We start from the raw sequence: 15001 nt of genomic DNA on the forward strand, positions 1-15001 counted from the left end.
CACCGCTCACAATGACACCGGACACCCTGACCCGGACTGAGCGTCGTTTATAGACCCATGTGCTGCGAGTGTGAGGGACACGTGTCTGTGGTGGAGGACTAAGACCCGTAAACTGCCCCCCCCCCCCCCCGCACCTCAGCGAGGTCAATACTCTGTACAGACCCGACGCAGGGTGGGTGACCAGCGGTGCAGGGTGTGAATGTTCAGCTGGGTCAGTTAAAGCCGAACAGACGTGACTCTTAGACGCGGACGTAGCGGACCCAGACTGGGCTCCTTTAAGGAGACCACCCTAAGCCCCCAGGCAGGAGGGGACACTCTCGCACAGCACGAAGACCACAGTGAACTGACATTGTATAAAAAGGTTTAATTTCATTTGTCCCAAAACAAAAACAATTAAGAAAAACTAAATTAAAATCGCACCACCAACCCCACTGCCCCCCCCCAGGGAGGGAGAAAAAACAAAAATCTTATCCTGCCGAGTGGAGTCAGAGGGGGGGGGGCAGCAGGGGGTTAAAACAAACATTCAGGAGCTCTTGAAAAAGTGGAGGGAGGGTGGAGAGCAGGCCGGTACCGGCTGGGGGTTCATCTGGACTGCTCGACTGCAGGGGAGAGAGACGTGCAGTTAGTACACACCGACACGGACACACCGCACGACTCAACGCAGCGCAGACGGCAGGGGGGCAGAGACTCACTGTAGGTAGAGATGTCGATCTCCTCGGGCAGCTCGGCCACGTTGACCTCGAAGCGGTCCTGCACGTCATTCAAGGTCTTGGCGTCAGTCTCGTCCGACACAAAGGTGACAGCCAGGCCCTTCGTCCCAAAGCGGCCAGCGCGCGCCACCTGCAGGGGGGGGGGGGGTACAAGTTAACACCGCAGCACCGGAGGAGCGAGAGCATCTGAACCGTCCCGGCTGCCCACTGGTCAAGCTTTCTGCGGAAACCCCCGCAGCACAGGCTTATCAAGTGCATTGGGACGTTTGGACAGAAACCGAGGCCACTCTAGTCCGGCTACACCGCTGCCCCGGCACCCCTCGGCCCAGCAGCCCCCGCCCCGTTAAGTAAGTGTGAAGAGTCACCATTTCAGGCCAGAGCTGGGCTCAGTACATCACATCTGACCAGAGCGAGTGATTCTCACAGAATGGGTAGAGCACTCCAGGGGGTGCCGTTTCTTGGAGTTGCCCCCTGGCCCACAGTACATTAGAAGTCAGATCTTCCATTAACAGGACAGATGTTCTCGTCTCCTCGCCCTCCACACTCACCCTGTGCAGGTAGGTGTCCGAGTCCTCCGGCATGTCGTAGTTGAACACGATGTTGACCCTCTCGATGTCCATCCCCCGGCCAAACAGGTTGGTGGCCACCAGGATCCGCCGCTGGAAGTCCTTAAACTGCTGATAGCGCGAGAGCCTGGGGGCAGAGAGGGGCATGAGACACGAGCGACACACAGTGCAGGGGTCTGCCGGCGGCCCGAGGGGGAAGACTGCCGACGCTCACCTCTCTTCCTGGGCCATGCCTCGGTGGATGGCGATGGCGGGGAAGTTCTGCTCCACGAGCAGCTGGGAGAGCGCCACGCAGCGCTGCACCGACTTCACAAAGATCACCACCTGGGGAGAGGGGCGGGGTTACACACGGCAGAGCAGAGGGGGTGCGTGTGCATGTACACTTTGTGGATGTGGATGATTGTGTGTGCCCGCGTGCTAGAGAGAGGGAGAGACCGACTGTACCGGCCAGCTGGGGGGGAACAATGGTGTGTGTGTGCGCGCGTGTTGTTCTGGTTTGTCTGGGTTTTTCCATTTCCACTTCCTTCGTCATGTAAAGCTCTGCACCATGCATCACACGGGCGAGGGGAAGCATGCGACTCATCACGCGTGTGCATTACCTGGTTGAACTCCAGCACGTCCAGCAGGTCGAAGAGCTTGCGGTTCTTCTCGCTATCCTTCAGTTTGCAGTAGTACTGCTGCAGGCCGTGCAGAGTGAGCTTCGTCTCATCGTCCACAAACACCTCCATGGGCTAGGGGGGGGGAAGGGGGCAGTTAGTCACACTGGCCTGCCTTACAGTCCTGGGTGGTAAAAAAATCGAATAAGCATAGGATGTTCTATTGTAATGCAACTTTTATCCCCCCCCCCAAGACCTTGATTTCTGGCACAGACTGAGCTGGACATGAGAAACTCAAAATGTTTCTTCCGATTACACCCGAGACCCAGCGATTCTTTAGATGAACCCCCCCCCCCCCACTCTGAGAGGGGATCACAGGGAATAATCACACCCGCTGCTCCTTCACACAGACAACACCCTCACTGCTACGCACTAGTCTGGGCTTTAAAACCGCTTTCGCCCTGGAGCCCCGGGGGGACAGAGCCGGCCCAACTCACGTCCTGCATGAACTTCCTGCACACGGGCCGGATCTCTTTGCTCAGGGTGGCGCTGAACATCATGCACTGCTTCTCGTGGGGGGTAAGCCGGAAGATGTCCTGCACGTCACGCCGCATGTCTGCACGGAGAGAGGCGGGGTCAGCGGACTGCAACAACATGTTCACTACTCCAGACACACACCATCACTGCTACATCTTTACACCCCCCCCACCCCCAGTCACCGCTACAGTGCGACTCACCCAGCTGCTCCAGCATCTTGTCGCACTCGTCCAGGACGAAGTGCTTGACGTTGCGCAGGTTCAGGCTCTTGTTGCGGATCAGCGCTAGCGTGCGGCCCGGTGTGCCCACCACGATGTGCGGGCAGTTCTTCTTCAGCACCTCCTCGTCCTTCTTGATGGACAGGCCCCCGAAGAACACGGCAGCGCGCACTGTGGGCATGTACTTGGAGAAGCGCTCGTACTCCTTGCTGATCTGGAAGGCCAGCTCCCTCGTGTGGCACATCACCAGCACCGACACCTGCGTGGGACAGCCTGCGTTAGTGACCGAGTGACGGACAGTGTGCCAACTGACCGGGCTCACTAGAGCTCCTGGGTCCTCACTAATCCAGGCCATTAAGAGTTATTGAACAGCAATTAGTGTTGTGGCTGACAATCCAGAGCGACTGCTATAGGATCCCACTGAAGTCGAGCACTTCCGGGTCAGGGGCACAGCAGCAGCATGTTCACAACACAACCCTGTGCTCTGTAACACACACACACACACACACACACACACCCCGCCTGCTCACCTGTCCCTCCACAGGCTCGATCTGCTGCAGGGTGGCCAGCACGAACACGGCCGTCTTGCCCATGCCGGACTTGGCCTGGCACAGGATGTCCATGCCCAGGATCGCCTGCGGGATGCACTCGTGCTGCACTGAGGGGAGAGGAGGGGAGTGGAGGGGAGTGGGGGGGGTTGAGTCACTCGTCCGCAGGGTGAGCTAGTGTACCTTCAAAAGACACATTCAGACACGCACCCCCTCCGATAAACACTCACCCTCGGACGGATGCTCGAAGCCGCAGTCCACGATGGCGCGCAGCAGCTCGGGCTTGAGCAGGAAGTCCCTGAAGCCGGAGCTGTGGATGGACACATAGGAGCCCTTCACCTCCTTCTTCCCTGCAGGGACGGCACTCTCGGGGGCGGTCTGCGGCTCCTCGTCCTCCTCATAGTCCAGCAGCTCATTCTCAACATCGTTTTCTGCCATGCTGAGAAAGGAGGGGGGTTAGTGAGAGACAGTCCAGTCCAGCGGGGTCTCGGCCCCGGTCCTGAGAGACACAGTCCAGTGGGGTCTCGGCCCTGGTCCTAAAGAGCTCCACTACAATTGACTCTTAACAGGGTCCACTGATGTAGCTTAATTAGTACAAGTTGACCCACAACCCAGTCCATATAGATGATCAGGGGAACGGACCCAACTACAGGTCAATTACAGTCTTTACACACGTTTGGTTTTCCAACAAAGCTACTCATTAACAAAGTACAATCAGTCTCAGGCCTATTAATTCCTGACTCTACGCTGCACCAAGTCTGGCTTTAAAACAACGCGGTTCACCATAACCGGCCGACAGGAGGGGGTGCAGACCCGATACAGCAGCGAATGCGCGTCTGAGCTCAGCCACGGGCGACGAAGCCACACTGATCAGGACCACCCCCCGGAGAGGAGAGCAGGCCTCGATCCGGACCGCGGTGTTTCCTGTCGGCCTCTGCGGGAGAGCCACCCTCTCTCTCCGGAAAGTCGAGCGAATACAAACGGTCGACATGAGGCGGGCGCAATATTAACACACGGGCTGGACTTCAAGCCATAAAGCCGGTTGACGGCGGGACGTTTAAGTCAGACACATTTAAAATAAAACCTAAAAACCACCAAGTTCTCCATCACACTAACGCCGATACTTTTAAACACAAACCGGTTTAAACCCGTCACACCCCGGGCAGCTTGCGAGCCAGTGAGCGCACCGACGCTCTCCAGCCCGCAGCACAACTTTCCACCGGCACACACACCAGGCTGGGGGAGGGGGCAGGTCACACGGCTCCCGGCGCCGGGTCGAGCGGCGCGGGTTTATTTTAAACGCATGAAACATACAGAACCGGTTCGGCCCGGAGGAGCCCGAGCTGACGTCACGACCCGACCACCGCGGGGCACCCGCTCAGCAGACCGGAGGAAGGAAGGCTGGGCGGCGCGTCACGGCCATCACTGCTGCCGGAACAATGGAGCCCCGGCCGCCTCCATTCAAACACCCTCCACCGGAGAGCCGCTCCGGCGCCGCCGCTGCTCTGCCTCCGGCCCCGTGGACCTGTTGCGTGTCCGGACCCCCCTCTCCCCCGCACGGAGATTCCCCGTCAAAGCCGACCGAGGATTTCAAATCCCGCAACAAGCCGGGCTGCCCAAAACCGCGCAAACACGCAGCTCCGGCTGCCGAGCTCCAGTCTCTCTTAACCCGCAAAAACACGCACTTCGGAACAAAAACACGGTGCTCAGACGGCGGATGTGCGCGCTGTGGCCGCCCGGCTGCGCAGGGAGGGTGGAAGCGGTGCGATGGAGGCTCAATTCCCATTAAAACGGTCAACTCGGCGCCGCTCACCTCGCAATCGTGCTCCGCGCAAGGCTCCGTCCGCAGCTGCTGCGGCCCACATGGCCAGGCCCGGTTTATACCCGCTTCCGGAACTGCCGCCCGGGAGACGCCCGGCGTCCCCATTGGCTCACGGACACGTCAATCACATGCAGACTCCCCCAGTCCACCCGGGGATTGGCCCTTGTGGGTGTCCATCTCTCCCTCCCTCCGGCTCCGATTGGTTGGGCGATGGAGCAAAGGGCGGGCCCTATTTTACCCGCTCGGAAGTTGTGGCAAACGCCGGGCGACTTGAAAACAACTCTTTGTTTATCGAGTTCTTTTTAAGAAGCCGTCTCGTTTTGGGTCGTTAGAGTCACCCGTGGCTTCTGGAAAATGTAAAAAATTAAAAAAGAATAGATTTTAATATTATGGATAAATTGCCTTCGCCGGGATTTATTCTCCCGCAGCAGTCTGTTGTATTTACCCCGTCCTCCCTGGCACACAGGAGGCTCGTTGTTAATATCGCGTGTTTATAGAGTCCCAGTGAGTTTCAGTGCGGTCGGAGTTAGTCTAATAATTAATTACTGTGATAATGAAATGTAGCTTATATCCTACATTACAAACCAGTGTAAAACTGACAGGAAATGGTTTAATCGTTGAGCGCACAAGAATGGTCTATTTCAATCAATAATCTGGAGCAAGAAAAGAAAGAGTACGTTAATAAAGTTGATGTTGTCATTATTAAGAGACTCTTTGTTAGGAAATCTACAGTGAAACCTATAAACACTATATGCCGCTATATATACTATGTGCCACCAGGCGGCACTGCTCTACCCACAATGCAATGGGAAACGGAGCTGGTTGGTGATGGCTGAACAGCAGGCCCCAGCTCTCTCCACACTTGTAATGATTTCTTGTACAGCTAAGTCTTTCTGAGGTTATATTTTCCTGTCTTGCTCTCCTGTCTCCTCTCCTCTCCCCTGCCAAGCCTCCCACCCCCCAACCCCCCCAGCCCGGCCATAGTCCCGAGAGCAGCTGCTAATGTCCCTGTAGTTGTGCCCTTTGTCTTGGGCCGAGCCGCAGACTCGCCTCTTTGTGTCTGAGCCCCAGAGGCTCCCGACGCCCTGCACAGGGGGCGAGCGCACATCAGAGTGGCGAGGTCTGGCAGCATGGAGTGGAGGACAACACTGTTGACTCGTGTGGATAGAGGGACAGACAGGGGGACACTATTGAAATAATGAACAATGGAGGAAAGACTGCAGACAAAACTCAGCTTTATTACTCAGAGTCACAGTGAGCGGTTAGTTATGGTACAGGTCTTATACAGGAGGCTGCAGCGAGTGGGGCTCTGTGTGTGTGACGGTGTGTATGCATTTCTGTTTTTCTCTGTGTGTGTGCGTGTGTCTATGTGTGTGTGTTTCTGTGTCTTCAGCTGAAAATACAGGAAGGTGGTCTCCTTGCAGCCCGCTGGTCGCTCCCTGTGGATGGAGACACACATCATTAGAATCCCACAGGAACAGAACTGGAGAGAAACTACTTGCTCTGCTCCTGCTACTATTAGTGTAGCTGCTCACTGCTCTGTCTCTTCTTCTGCTGCTGCTGTCAGTATGGTTAGAGCCCCAGTGGACGGCTCACTGCGTTCTGGAAGGTGGTCCTGGTTACCGGCCTATGCATCCTGTGCCCCTTGTGTCCTGTGCCCCCCGTGTCTTGCCCTGAGGCTGTCCCTTTGGGCGCGCAGTGTCCCTCGCCCCGTACTCTCCTTTCCACACCCGCTAGTCCCTTGCAAGGGGCCCCGTGTTCAATAAATCAACGGACCGATCGATCTCACCTAGACGGTCTCGGGGGAGTCGCCCTCGTGCCCGCTCTCATTGCTCATCACGCTCTGTGGCCCACTGACCAGTGTGTCCCCCAGTCCCCGCCTGGTCCTGAGCACAGGTCCATTGTAGAAGGCAGCTGGCCCAGCCGGATGGATGTAGAGAGGGATCTCGTGGTCAGAGGCTGCCTTGGCCTGCTGGCAACAAAGAAATGCTGTTTGTTTGAAAGTGCAGCCCAGTCCAGTCCAGTCCAGCCCAGTCCAGCCCAGCTGAGTCCAGTCCAGTCCACTCCAGCTTACCTTTCCCAGCCCCTCAGTGCTCCTCCTCCTCAGGGTCTGAAACACACAGACAGCACTGTAACATTCAAGCTACTGTGTGTAGTGCATGTGTCTCTGTGTGCAGTGTGTGTGTGTGTGTCTTTGTGCATCTGTGTGTGTGCAGCGTTTGTGTCTGTGTGCATGCATGTGTGTGTCTGTGTGCAGCGTGTGTGTCTGTGCAGTGTGTGTGCATACGTGTGTGTGTGTGTGTGTATACGTGTGCAGGTCGGGGTGTCAGACTCACAGAGGCAGTCACAACGGTGCACAGAGCACACAGCAGCAACACGGCTACACGCATGACTGGTCAGCTGAACTACAGCATGCAACACACCACCGCACATAGAAGGAAACCACAAGAATTCACAATCAATATGCTAAAATCCTCACCATGTATCATCGTTATTGTTCCTCAGAGTAACTCAGTTAAGAATAAGTCAGTTCTGTGATGTCACAATAATATTATTATTATTTATCTCTTAGCAGACGCACATATCCAGGGCGACTAACAAAATATAAGAGCAATACAAAGTGCAATAACACAGCGCAGTTCAGAGCATAATGCAATTACAAGTTCCAAATTACACAGTGTATAGGACAATGTACAGTAAACACAGAATACAGAAAAGCTAATAAGAGCCGACATCATTAAGAGCTCAGGTGAAGGGGGCAGAGGGGAAATCCATAAAAACAACACAAGGACTAGCAATGCAAAAGCGAGAAGTATGAAGAAAACATTATGCAAGTGCAATTTTACAGGAGAGCTGAGCCACACAGGAATAAACAACTAAATTACAGGTACAGTCTGTCAATATAATAATAATCATTCTTCTTACTATAAAGCATTAGAGTTGTTGATGTCACAGTGAATGCCTTAATCTCTGTAAGTCACCTTGGATAAAAGCAGGAGATGAAACAATAGCTACCAGCAGTCATTATTAATATTATATCGTCATTATCGTCATTAATATTGTCTCACCTGTGGTGTCCTGTGAGTGCGGCGGTGCAGGTGAGGTCAGGTGAGTGTGCGTCTCTCTTCTGGACAGACCTTTATACCTGCACCCTCACCCCCTGCTCCCCCGCCTGGCTGTGGGGACTTTCCATCCTCTCCCAGGTGCTGGTGCTGGTGGGGGGGGTGTTGTTGGGGGGGTGTCAATTAAAAACATAAATCAAAAGCAGAATTCTGAGGCTCTCTCCCTGACCCTGGGGGAGACGAGCGTGTCTGGGTGTGCCAGGCTGGTTGGCACAGAGAGAAAGGGTGTGTGTGTGGGGGGGGCAGGCCACAGGAACGTCGGTGAGGAGCCGCGGGGGGGGAGAGTACTGAGGCTCCATTAATCACAGCTTCTGTCTCTGTCTGATTGTGATTGCAGTCTTTGTGTGAGTGTGTCGGGGTCAGTGTTATCTGTGTGTGTATAGTGTGTGCATGTGTGGGCTAGTGTCCTTGTGTGTTTGTCTGAGTGTCGCAGTGTGCACGGTGTGTTTGCGTGTGTGTGCATGTCAGATTGTCAGTATGTGTCACAACATGTGCAATTCATTGTGTATTTGTATGTGTGTGTGTGTTTGTGTCAGATGGCAATGTTTGTGTATATATGTGTGTGGCAGTGTGAGTGTGTCTGTGTATGTGCATGTGTGTGCGTGTGAGTGTGTCTGTGTTTTTGTGTCTCTGTGTGCATGTGAGTGTGTCTGTGTGCATGTGCATGAGTAACAGTGTTTGTCTGTGTGGGTGTGAGTGTGAGTGTGTGTGAGAGTGTGTCAGGGTGTCAGTGTTTGTGTGTGGGTGTGTAAGTGTGTGTGTCTCAGTGCGTGTCAGGGTGTCAGTATTAGTTTGTTTGTGACTGTCAAGATTTCTGTGTGCGTGTGAGTGTATCACTGTGTGTGTGTCAGTGTGGTTGCACAATCAAAGGTAATAATACTACAGAAACATCTGATACTAAAATATTAATATTTATTAAAAGATCTACAAAAATACAGTAGGTGAAAGTGCCTTGAGTTAGTTCACATCAGTGAGTTCTGCGACTGTTATCGGCCTGGTTTATCAATGCCTTGCCTCCCCCTCGCTATGTTAATCTCTCTGGGGACACGCACAAAACACACCACTGCACACCACCACACACCCGCACTGCGCTCCCCATCAACTACAACCAGATTTTAAGATGTTACATTGCTTTTGTTTTATTCTTCTTACTGCCTTCCGTAGATATGTAATATTTATGAGATTTTAAATGACCTAAATCTCATGAATAGTGAACCCCCCCCGCCCCCCCGCGCTGCTGCCCCCCCCACGCTGCTGCCCCCCTATCCCAGGGCTGGGCAGGAGCCGCAACATGTCCCACCGCAGCCCCGAACGCTGCCTGAGAGAGGTATTTTAATCCAGTTAATAACAGGGCAGCAACATCAGCTGACAGAGACCTGCGTCTTCTTGTGCAACAGCAGAGTAAACAGGGTGAGCTGAGTCCAACAACAGTCAGACAGTCTGTGTGCGTCTGTCAGTCTATCGGTCAGGCAGTCAGTGTGTCAGTCATCAGTGTGTTAGTCAGTCAGTGTGTTATTCAGTCAGTATGTCAGTCAGTCAGTGTGTCAGTCTCTATATCTGAGACTCCAGCGCCCAGAAGGACAGCAGCTGGGCGGCAGTGGGAGTGGGAGTGGGAGTGGGGGGCGGGGAGTCGGGAATAGGGGCGTCTGGAGGTCTGGGGGTCTCAGGGCTGGGCAGGAGGCTCGGGAGGGTCGGTGGGCACAGGGGGGGCATGGTGGGCGCAGTGGTGAGGGGTCGCAGCAGGGCGTCGCGGGTGGCGGGGGGCAGAGAGCGCATCAGCCAGTCCTCCGCCAGCAGCCCCGGCTTCCTGAGGGAGGGGCAGAGCGCCAGGGAGGCGGGCAGGGCCTCCAGGCAGTTGCCCCTCACATCCAGCCGGGCCAGCAGGGGCAGGGCGGGCAGGCCTGGGGGCAGGGCGCTCAGCGCGTTCCAGCCCAGCAAGAGTGAGCGCAGGCAGGGGCAGCCACACAGCAGGTGGGGGGGCAGGGACTCCAGGTGGTTGTGGGACAGGTCGAGCTCGGCCATCGCCCCCCCTAGGCCCAGCTCGGCACCCAGCTCCCCCAGCCGGTTGTGGGACAGGTCGAGGCAGCGCAGGCGGGGCAGGGCGAGCAGGGCAGGGGGCACCGCCTCCAGCTGGTTGTGTGATAGGTCGAGCCGCTCCAGCGCGCGCAGCAGGGCCAGGCCGGGCGGCAGCCTCGGTAGACGGTTGTGCGCCAGGTGGAGTGAGGCCAGGCGGGGCAGGCGGCTCAGCCCCAGCAGCTCCTCCGGTGAGCGCAGCGCATTGCAGGCGAGGTCCAGGTTCTGCAGGGCCTGCAGGCTGAGCACCGGCGCCGGGAGGCTCTCCAGCTCGCAGCTGCGCAGCACCAGCTCCGCCAGACCGCCCCCCCCCAGCCGCCGCAGCCCCCCCAGCGCCACCAGCCGTGCGCCATCGTTGTGTACCTCCAGTCGGACCAGGGAGCCCCCCAGCTCGCCCAGCTCCCCCGGGATGCGGCGCAGAGAGCAGCGCAGTGACAACACGCGCAGCCGGCGCAGCCCCCCAAGCGGCCCGAGTGCCAGGCCCCGCCCCCTCCCCCCCCCAGCCTCGGCAAACAGCCCCCCCCCGCTCAGGTGCAGCTCCCGCAGGCCCCCCAGGCGGCACACCCAGCCCGGGACCTGTGCCGTCTCGGACACACGCAGGTGCAGCACCTCCAGTCTCTCTTGCAGCACCGCCAGGCCTGCGGGGTCCAGCAGGGGGCAGCAGTCATACAGGTGCAGCTCTCTGGGAGAGGGAGAGAGAGAACGAGGGAGGAGAGGGGGAGGGAGAGTTTGGGAAGCAATTAGTATTGAAATCAAGCAACTCCATCATGCACTCCCACGGCTCCCTCCACCTCCGTACCTCAGGCTGATGAGCTGGCGCAGCGGGGCGCTCAGCCGGGCTCGGGGGATGAGCTCCAGCTTCAGGACCTGCAGGTGCTGCTGGGCGAACAGCGCAGGGGGTAGGCAGGGCAGCGCACACAGGTGCAGGGTGGGCCGGCCCTGGGGGTCCCGGAACGTCAGGCCGCGTAGCCGCTCCGCTCCCCCAGCGCCCCCCCGGGCCAGCAGGCGCGTCTCGCTGCGGTGGGACAGGAAGGTGGCGATGCGGCGGGGGGGCAGGGGGTCCGACTGGTCGGCCAGGTGCAGCAGGAAGGCGAAGTCGTTGGTGACGTCGGGCACGTCGCACACCAGGGCGTTCTCCTCCCGCAGCCGCGCAAACGAGTACCGGCGCAGGGGCCTGGAGGGGTGGCACCAGACACGCCAACACAGCACGCAACACGCCAAAACAGCACACAGAACAGGGAAACATGAACACATCTCAGTGTGAGGGAGAGGAGAGAATGGCACCATCCAGAACACACACACTCACACGCACACACACACACACTCACACGTGTACCTGCTACAGATCCAGCCCAGTGTGTAGAGAGCCAGCAGGCCGTACACACACACCAGCGTCAGGTAGACGAGCTGCAGTTTGCGCAGCGTGGTGCCGAACTCGTGTGCACAGAGGAAGGTGCTGTACCCCGTGAGTGCGTGCAGCAGCGGGGCGCTGTGCTCCGTGTGAGGGGCGCGGCACTCATGGCTGAAGGACAGGGAGCCCAGCAAGGGCGTCGTGTAGCACAGGATCACAGCGCAGTGCACCAGCTTGAACACAGTCTGCGCCACATACACCTGCACACAGACACAGAGCACTGCAGCGCAGGTTACCAGCACACAGACACAGAGCACTGCAGCACAGCACACCTGCACATAGACACAGAGCACTGCAGCACTGCACACCTGCATACAGACACAGAGCACTGCAGCACAGCACACCTGCACACAGACACAGAGCACTGCAGCACTGCACACCTGCATACAGACACAGAGCACTGCAGCGCAGGTTACCACCACACAGACACAGAGCACTGCAGCACAGCACACCTGCATACAGACACAGAGCACTGCAGCACAGCACACCTGCACACAGACACAGAGCACTGCAGCACAGCAGACCTGCACATAGACACAGAGCACTGCAGCGCAGGTTACCAGCACACAGACACAGAGCACTGCAGCACTGCACACCTGCACACAGACACAGAGCACTGCAGCACAGCACACCTGCACATAGACACAGAGCACTGCAGCACTGCACACCTGCATACAGACACAGAGCACTGCAGCGCAGGTTACCAGCACACAGACACAGAGCACTGCAGCACTGCACACCTGCACATAGACACAGAGCACTGCAGCACAGCAGACCTGCACATAGACACAGAGCACTGCAGCGCAGGTTACCAGCACACAGACACAGAGCACTGCAGCACAGCACACCTGCACACAGACACAGAGCACTGCAGCACAGCACACCTGCACATAGACACAGAGCACTGCAGCACTGCACACCTGCATACAGACACAGAGCACTGCAGCGCAGGTTACCAGCACACAGACACAGAGCACTGCAGCACTGCACACCTGCACACAGACACAGAGCACTGCAGCGCAGGTTACCAGCACACAGACACAGTGCACTGTAGCACTGCACACCTGCATACAGACACAGAGCACTGCAGCACTGCACACCTGCATACAGACACAGAGCACTGCAGCGCAGGTTACCAGCACACAGACACAGAGCACTGCAGCACAGCACACCTGCATACAGACACAGAGCACTGCAGCGCAGGTTACCAGCACACAGACACAGAGCACTGCACACCTGCACACAGACACAGAGCACTGCAGCGCAGGTTACCAGCACACAGACACAGAGCACTGCAGCACAGCACACCTGCACACAGACACAGAGCACTGCAGCGCAGGTTACCAGCACACAGACACAGAGCACTGCCGCACAGCACACCTGCACACAGACACAGAGCACTGCAGCACTGCACACCTGCACACAGACACAGAGCACTGCAGCACAGCACACCTGCACATAGACACAGAGCACTGCAGCACTGCACACCTGCATACAGACACAGAGCACTGCAGCGCAGGTTACCAGCACACAGACACAGAGCACTGCAGCGCAGGGCAGTACAGCACAGTGCAGTGCATACAGACAGAGCAGTGCAGACACTGACCTTGTAGACGATGTCCCCCCCCTCGCTGTGCGCCCGGAACCTGCGGACCCTCTCGAACAGCGCCCGTGCCTGCTCCCCGTCACTGCGCTCCAGCCGGGGGGGTGGCGGTGGGGCGGCGACGCGGGGGGGTGGGGACAGCGAGGACAGGGAGGAGGAGCAGGAGGACTGGGGGGGGGGACACACGAAGGAAGAGGCGGCCGCAGTTGCGGGTCGGGTCAACAGGGGGCTGTCTGTGCCCAGGTCCAGGCTGGGACCCCCTGCACGTGAGAGAGAGAGAGACGGGGAGGAGGACAGAGAGGAAGACAAAGAGCAGGTGGAGGAGGACAGGGAGGGTCCGCTCCCTGCCTCTCCCTCCCTCGCCCTCCCTGTCTCTCCCGCTCCCTCCCTCCCCGTCCCCGTCTCCGCCTCTGTGTCCGCTTCGCTGTCCTGCCAGGCGGTGTGGGACAGCGCCCGCGAGGTCCAGGGTGACTCGAAGCACTTGCCCAGTATGACACTGAAGTGCTCCAGGCGGGCGGCGGTCTTGGGGTAGCGCAGCCACACGCTGCCCCCTGCCAGCAGCAGCAGGGAGTGCAGCAGCGCCAGGTAGGGGAAATAGCGGCTGTGCCAGGGCAGGGCGCTGTGGTAGCACACCTGGCTCACGTACAGGTACTGCTGGTAGTCCAGGTGAGTGCGGCGCCCAATGGGGGGAGGCGGAGGCATGGTTGGGGCGGGGGGCTGGGCACTGGGGGTGGTGGTATGAGGGTCTGGGGAGCCGGCCAGCGGCTGCGGGCGGCTCTTGCTATGGTTGTGTCTGGTGGGGGGGTCGCAGGGCAGGCACACCACCTGGTCCCGGGACAGCAGCAGCGTGCTGGACAGCAGGGACACACACAGCAGCAGCACCAGCAGGTGCTCCATGAACACGTCCCACCAGGGCTTCAGCAGCCTGCCCCCCCCCGGGCCGCCCCGCCACTCCCCCAGCGATACCAGCTCTGTCAGCGTGAACATCCCTGGGGGAGAGCATCGTAATAATCATAATCATAATCGTAAGAACGGGTCCTCAAGCCGGTATAAACACATTTAATTTCACACTGTCCCTTTGCACTGTCATGCAAAGCTTCAGCCAAGGGAACAGGCTGGGCAGAATAATCATAATTGATTAATAAATGATTATTAGAAGTTTAATTCTCCCTTCAAATGAGAGATAGAGTGTCTGTGTAATGAAGGTGACGCTGGGCACTGAGTGGCACCGGCTGACCAGCAGTGACTGGAGCTCAGGGAGCTCAGGGGAAAACTCATGTGGTACTGTAGTGTATTGTAATATAGTGTAGTGTATATTCTATCATGTAGTGTAGTGCATCGTTTTTCCAACCAAGGTCTCGCACAATTTCACCATCAACACCACAAGTTTGGGAAACACCTGGTGTAGTGTAATTACTGCACTGTAGTACTGTTACCTAGATAATGTAGTATTATGACTGCGTCTGACACACACACACACACTGTACTGACACACTATCAACACTTACACACTAACCAGCTAACTGTCCAACACAAGCTCTAACTCGGACCCGCGGACAGTGGCCTTTGCGCAATAAGACACCGTGCAGACACTGGCAGCGCTAATTGAGACGCACAGAGCAGAGAAAGTGCGCAACTCACCGCAGAGAGGTCTGAGAGGAGGCCGGTCTGCAGGACGCACAGTGCGGCGGGCGGGGATGTGATGGTGGGCAGTGAGAGGTTGAGACGGGGCTGCTCGGCGGTTGCCAGGCGACGCGACGCTGGACCGCGCGAGCCCCGCATTAGCAGCGCGCGC

At 57.5% G+C, this 15001-nt stretch overlaps 2 protein-coding genes and 1 long non-coding RNA gene across 4 annotated transcripts; all 3 read right to left on the reverse strand.

The window, feature by feature from the left end:
• Window positions 1–344: 344 nt before the first annotated feature.
• On the reverse strand, window positions 345–5094 carry ddx39ab (DEAD (Asp-Glu-Ala-Asp) box polypeptide 39Ab). The gene is made up of 10 exons (XM_066707734.1): window positions 4989–5094; window positions 3406–3614; window positions 3158–3285; window positions 2610–2886; window positions 2370–2488; window positions 1876–2007; window positions 1491–1600; window positions 1259–1403; window positions 693–840; window positions 345–599 (listed from the first exon to the last, which is right to left on the reverse strand). The coding sequence occupies exons 2-10, from the start codon at window positions 3611–3613 to the stop codon at window positions 583–585; spliced, it is 1284 nt and encodes a 427-aa protein (XP_066563831.1). The 5' UTR covers window position 3614; window positions 4989–5094; the 3' UTR covers window positions 345–582.
• Window positions 5095–6215: 1121 nt separating this feature from the next.
• On the reverse strand, window positions 6216–8199 carry LOC136754004 (uncharacterized). 2 transcript variants are annotated; one of them, XR_010817482.1, is made up of 5 exons: window positions 8066–8199; window positions 7334–7402; window positions 7072–7107; window positions 6787–6966; window positions 6216–6436 (listed from the first exon to the last, which is right to left on the reverse strand). It is a non-coding gene; the product is annotated as an uncharacterized LOC136754004 (long non-coding RNA). The 2 variants fall into 2 exon arrangements; XR_010817481.1 differs by having other exon boundaries at window positions 6787–6969; window positions 8066–8192.
• A 1225-nt stretch (window positions 8200–9424) lies between these two features.
• Window positions 9425–14193, reverse strand: LOC136753360 (volume-regulated anion channel subunit LRRC8D). Its single transcript, XM_066709387.1, has 4 exons — window positions 13210–14193; window positions 11529–11803; window positions 10992–11366; window positions 9425–10874 (listed from the first exon to the last, which is right to left on the reverse strand). Exons 1-4 carry the CDS (start codon window positions 14191–14193, stop codon window positions 9671–9673), a joined length of 2838 nt encoding a protein of 945 aa, XP_066565484.1. The 3' UTR covers window positions 9425–9670.
• Window positions 14194–15001: the final 808 nt, after the last annotated feature.

The sequence above is a fragment of the Amia ocellicauda genome, chromosome 7 (assembly GCF_036373705.1).
Source record: "Amia ocellicauda isolate fAmiCal2 chromosome 7, fAmiCal2.hap1, whole genome shotgun sequence".
Taxonomy (NCBI): Eukaryota; Metazoa; Chordata; class Actinopteri; order Amiiformes; family Amiidae; genus Amia; species Amia ocellicauda.

Coding starts and splice junctions, on each gene's coding strand:
- ddx39ab (XM_066707734.1), bottom strand. CDS start 3,613: ATGGCAGAAAACGATGTTGAGAATGAGCTGCTGGACTATGAGGAGGAC. Junction 2,008..2,369: donor GCAGGAAGTTCATGCAGGAC/GTGAGTTGGGCC, acceptor CCCCCCCCCTAG/CCCATGGAGGTGTTTGTGGA. Junction 1,601..1,875: donor ACGTGCTGGAGTTCAACCAG/GTAATGCACACG, acceptor CCCTCTCCCCAG/GTGGTGATCTTTGTGAAGTC.
- LOC136753360 (XM_066709387.1), bottom strand. CDS start 14,193: ATGTTCACGCTGACAGAGCTGGTATCGCTGGGGGAGTGGCGGGGCGGC. Junction 11,804..13,209: donor GGGGGGACATCGTCTACAAG/GTCAGTGTCTGC, acceptor GTCTGTGTGCAG/GTGTATGTGGCGCAGACTGT. Junction 11,367..11,528: donor CTGGGCTGGATCTGTAGCAG/GTACACGTGTGA, acceptor CCACCCCTCCAG/GCCCCTGCGCCGGTACTCGT.